This window comes from Echiichthys vipera, assembly GCF_963691815.1.
Source record: "Echiichthys vipera genome assembly, chromosome: 5".
Classification (NCBI taxonomy): Eukaryota; Metazoa; Chordata; class Actinopteri; order Perciformes; family Trachinidae; genus Echiichthys; species Echiichthys vipera.
Genome location: NC_139830.1, coordinates 230,238 through 235,000, shown reverse-complemented (window position 1 = coordinate 235,000; position 4,763 = coordinate 230,238). Strand labels below are relative to the sequence as shown.

The window sequence follows — 4,763 nt, the reverse complement described above, 5'->3', positions numbered from 1 at the left end:
TGACCCATGATCAAGACCCTGACCCCTGAGCAAGACCCTGACCCCTGAGCAAGACCCTGACCCCTGATCAAGACCCTGACCCATGATCAAGATCCTGACCCCTGATCAAGACCCTGACCCTTGATCTGGACCCTGACCCATGATCAAGACCCTGACCCCTGATCAAGACCCTGACCCTTGATCTGGACCCTGACCCCTGATCAAGACCCTGACCCCTGATCAAGACCCTGACCCCTGATCAAGACCCTGACCCATGATCTGGACCCTGACCCCTGATCAAGACCCTGACCCCTGATCAAGACCCTGACCCTTTCCCTCAGTTGGGTCACTATAGACTACAGTTCCCAGGAGCCTCAGCAGCTGTTGCTATGGAGACGACAGCCGTTGAGTTCTACAAAGACCACCGTCTAACCTCAGGTGATCTCCCGTCTGTGCAGGTTCAGATGTGGTGGACTGGCTCCACCGTAACTTGGAGGGTTTCACGGACCGCCGTGAGGCTCGCAAGTACGCAGGGAACCTGCTGAAGGCCGGGTTCATCCGCCACACCATCAACAAGGTGACCTTCTCTGAACAGTGCTACTACGTGTTCGGAGACATCTGCGCAGGTGAGGACTGGAGCACGCGGCCACTGGAGTACAGGTGCGAGGCAGGTCACAGACCCTCAGGGGGGTCTGGAGCTGCAGGTCCACCTGAGACCATGAGACGGGGACGAACGTAGGAAGCTCCAGAGGATCTTTCAGAAGCTCTTTGAAAACAAACGTTTCATTAAAGATGTTCAGACGTAAATTAGAACGATGTGTTCGCACCAAACGTAAATGTTTGACCCCAGGATCAACCCTGACACGACCCCCGGCCGCTCTGCTCCTGTGGTCAGAGTCTCAGAGCGTCTGCAAACGAAACGCCGTCGTGTTTTAATATTAATATTATAAGATTCTACATGAAGAGAAAAAAGTGAGCAGGAAAAACTTCATCATGATGACGATTAAACAAAAGTGTGACGTCTTTGTCAGAGTCTGACGAGAGGACGTGAGATCTGACGTTATTATTGTTATTGTTGTTGTTGTTGTTGTTGTTGTGACGTTTCCCTGATTGGTCCGTCAGGTCTGGGTGTGATGACTCTGCTGGATCCTGAAGAGGACTCCAGTCGAGGCGGGTCAGATCGTGACCCTCTGTCTCCGGCTGCAGTCCCTCACCCCTACAGCGCGCCTCACACGGGGCACCAGCTGCCGGTCTGGGAGGGCGCAGGAAGTCCGCACAGTGAAGGTGTTTCTCTCTCTTTGGTCCTCGTGAACGCTTTAATGTTTCAGTTCCACGTGAATATGTAAAGTTATGAATCACACACACAGACGTAACGCCGTCGTGTTTTCACGTTTACAGGAAGTGGCAGCAGCGGATCGAACGGCGGTGACGCTCAGAAGGACGGAGGGCGAGGCAGCCAATCAGAACCGACCAAACAGGAAGTGAGTGAGTCCCCCGACGACAACGGGGCCCGGCAGCCCCTGACCGCCGTCTCTGGTCTCCATGGAGACAAAGACTCAGGGGACTTGCGGTCACCTCCAGGTCCCCGTGGCGACCTCGCCGCCCCCCGACAGTCCTTCTGCCTCGCCGTGGGAAACCCCAGCGACTTCTTCGTGGACGTCATGTGATGAAGACGGACCGGAGCGACTGTGGCGAGGAGACGAACCTCTGTGCGCGCGTCCGTCCGTTATGTTCCACGGGTGCTCAGGGCGTCCACCAGAGAGCGCCGCCGAGTCCACACGTCCTGACAACCACAACCACGGCGCCGTCATCAAACACATCAGATACATAACACGTTTATGAATTTCATCTCCATTCGGTTCAGCCGCCTGAAACGTTTCTTCGCCGTGTGGTCGACGCCATGGACGGGTTATTGGACCTGGGTACGGCTCCGTGGTCACGGGTCGACCCCGTCCTGCACGCCGTTAAAAGAGGCGTGTGTAAAACAGCCGAACGGACAACAGACGCCATTTTCAGTCCGTGATCCAGGTCCAATCACACGTCCTGTTGCTTCCAGAGGCAGCGAGGCGACGCCGCTGATTTGCATAAAGGAGCCTTTTATGCAAATGAGGAGCGTGCGACTCGCCGCCCCGTCGCTGGAAACTCGCCGTCGACACGAAAACGCTAAAGACAAACCCACGAGGTCGTCTGCTGCTGTTTACATGTTCTGTGGTTTTGTCACAAACGGCGCCGAACGCACGACAGCTGCTCATCATCATCAGTGACATCATCAATGACATCATCATGAGTGACATCATCATGTATGACATCATCAGTGACATCATCATGAGTGACATCAGAGGACCCGGTTCGTCCGGACTAATATTTAAAAGAAAACTGTGATTTTTGTTTTTATTTTTTTTTTGTTCTTATTTATAAAAACAATAAAAACATCAAACAAAGTTGTTTTGTTTATTTATGAAAACGGTTCTGAAGGGGACGCGGCCCGGTGAAGGAGGAGGAGGAGGTTCTGAAGGGGACGTGGCCGGTGAACGAGGAGGAGGAGGTTCTGAAGGGGACGCGGCCGGTGAAGGAGGAGGTTCTGAAGGGGACGCGGCCGGTGAAGGAGGAGGAGGAGGTTCTGAAGGGGACGCGGCCCGGTGAAGGAGGAGGAGGAGGTTCTGAAGGGGACGCGGCCCGGTGAAGGAGGAGGAGGAGGTTCTGAAGGGGACGCGGCCCGGTGAAGGAGGAGGAGGAGGTTCTGAAGGGGACGCGGCCGGTGAAGGAGGAGGAGGAGGTTCTGAAGGGGACGCGGCCCGGTGAAGGAGGAGGAGGAGGTTCTGAAGGGGACGCGGCCGGTGAAGGAGGAGGAGGAGGTTCTGAAGGGGACGCGGCCGGTGAAGGAGGAGGAGGAGGTTCTGAAGGGGACGCGGCCGGTGAAGGAGGAGGAGGAGGTTCTGAAGGGGACGCGGCCCGGTGAAGGAGGAGGAGGAGGTTCTGAAGGGGACGCGGCCCGGTGAAGGAGGAGGTTCTGAAGGGGACGCGGCCCGGTGAAGGAGGAGGAGGAGGTTCTGAAGGGGACGCGGCCGGTGAAGGAGGAGGAGGAGGTTCTGAAGGGGACGCGGCCGGTGAAGGAGGAGGAGGAGGTTCTGAAGGGGACGCGGCCCGGTGAAGGAGGAGGAGGAGGAGGTTCTGAAGGGGACGCGGCCCGGTGAAGGAGGAGGAGGAGGAGGTTCTGAAGGGGACGCGGCCCGGTGAAGGAGGAGGAGGAGGTTCTGAAGGGGACGCGGCCGGTGAAGGAGGAGGAGGAGGAGGTTCTGAAGGGGACGCGGCCGGGTGAAGGAGGAGGAGGAGGTTCTGAAGGGGACGCGGCCGGTGAAGGAGGAGGAGGAGGTTCTGAAGGGGACGCGGCCCGGTGAAGGAGGAGGAGGAGGTTCTGAAGGGGACGCGGCCCGGTGAAGGAGGAGGAGGAGGTTCTGAAGGGGACGCGGCCCGGTGAAGGAGGAGGAGGAGGAGGAGGTTCTGAAGGGGACGCGGCCCGGTGAAGGAGGAGGAGGAGGTTCTGAAGGGGACGTGGCCCGGTGAAGGAGGAGGAGGAGGTTCTGAAGGGGACGCGGCCCGGTGAAGGAGGAGGAGGAGGTTCTGAAGGGGACGCGGCCGGTGAAGGAGGAGGAGGAGGTTCTGAAGGGGACGTGGCCCGGTGAAGGAGGAGGAGGAGGTTCTGAAGGGGACGCGGCCCGGTGAAGGAGGAGGAGGAGGTTCTGAAGGGGACGCGGCCCGGTGAAGGAGGAGGAGGAGGAGGTTCTGAAGGGGACGCGGCCGGTGAAGGAGGAGGAGGAGGAGGTTCTGAAGGGGACGCGGCCCGGTGCAGGAGGAGGAGGAGGTTCTGAAGGGGACGCGGCCGCCATCTTGCCTCAGACGGAGCCCGTTTCGCGGGTAAATGACCGGATGGAGGGACGCGGGGCCGCGGTGCTTCAGCCCGGAGACAGCAGCGTGTCTGCGGGGCGGTGAGAGCACGGAGGCCCGCTAACACCTGTCTGCCTGTGTGTGTGTCTGTCTGTCTGTCTGTGTGTGTGTCTGTCTGTGTGTGTGTGTGTGTGTGTCTGTCTGTCTGTGTGTCTGCCGCGGTGACGTCAGCAGGTGGTGTCCGCGAACCTCCGTTTGTAAAATCCACATTTTTACTAAAATGGCGGATTCAAAGCACGCGCTCGTGTTCGGGTCGCGGGTCGGTTCCGGTCGTGAACAACAGTCGGAACCGGTGAGTTCGGCGCTGATCACCGGCAGCTGTCGCGCCGCTGCAGCCGGTGTTCCCGGTTGTTACGGAGGAATACCGCGGTGTAACGGGACCGGGCGCTGCGTCACTTTCTGACGTTAAACGGTTAAAAGCGACCGGAAGGAGAGCTGCACGCGCGGTGACTCGGGAGCCGAAGAAAGCAGAAGAGTCGCGCGGTACCGGGGGTCGAAGGTCCGGTCGGTTCCGGTGAAGCCCGGTCCCGGTTTTGATGGAAAAACGTTAAAACACGGGTTTTTTAAACGGACTTCTGACCGGCAGCTTTAAGTGGAGTCTCCTCCTGCTGGACATTAGAGAGAATGCAGCTTTAAGTGGAGTCTCCTCCTGCTGGACATTAGAGAGAATGCAGCTTTAAGTGGAGTCTCCTCCTGCTGGACATTAGAGAGAATGCAGCTTTAAGTGGAGTCTCCTCCTGCTGGACATTAGAGAGAATGCAGCTTTAAGTGGAGTCTCCTCCTGCTGGACATTAGAGAGAATGCAGCTTTAAGTGGAGTCTCCTCCTGCTGGACATTAG

At 58.1% G+C, this 4,763-nt stretch overlaps 1 protein-coding gene across 2 annotated transcripts in view; it reads left to right on the top strand.

Moving 5' to 3' along the window:
- dvl3b (dishevelled segment polarity protein 3b) overlaps window positions 1-2,403 on the top strand; it is a 13,435-nt gene extending 11,032 nt beyond the window's left edge. For both annotated transcript variants that reach the window (XM_083914571.1, XM_083914570.1), the window contains 3 exons: window positions 438-605; window positions 1,102-1,263; window positions 1,378-2,403. In XM_083914571.1, coding sequence (XP_083770697.1) covers window positions 438-605; window positions 1,102-1,263; window positions 1,378-1,646 — 599 coding nt within the window. In that variant the 3' untranslated portion in view covers window positions 1,647-2,403. The remainder of the gene's footprint in view (window positions 1-437; window positions 606-1,101; window positions 1,264-1,377) is intronic.
- Window positions 2,404-4,763: the final 2,360 nt, after the last annotated feature.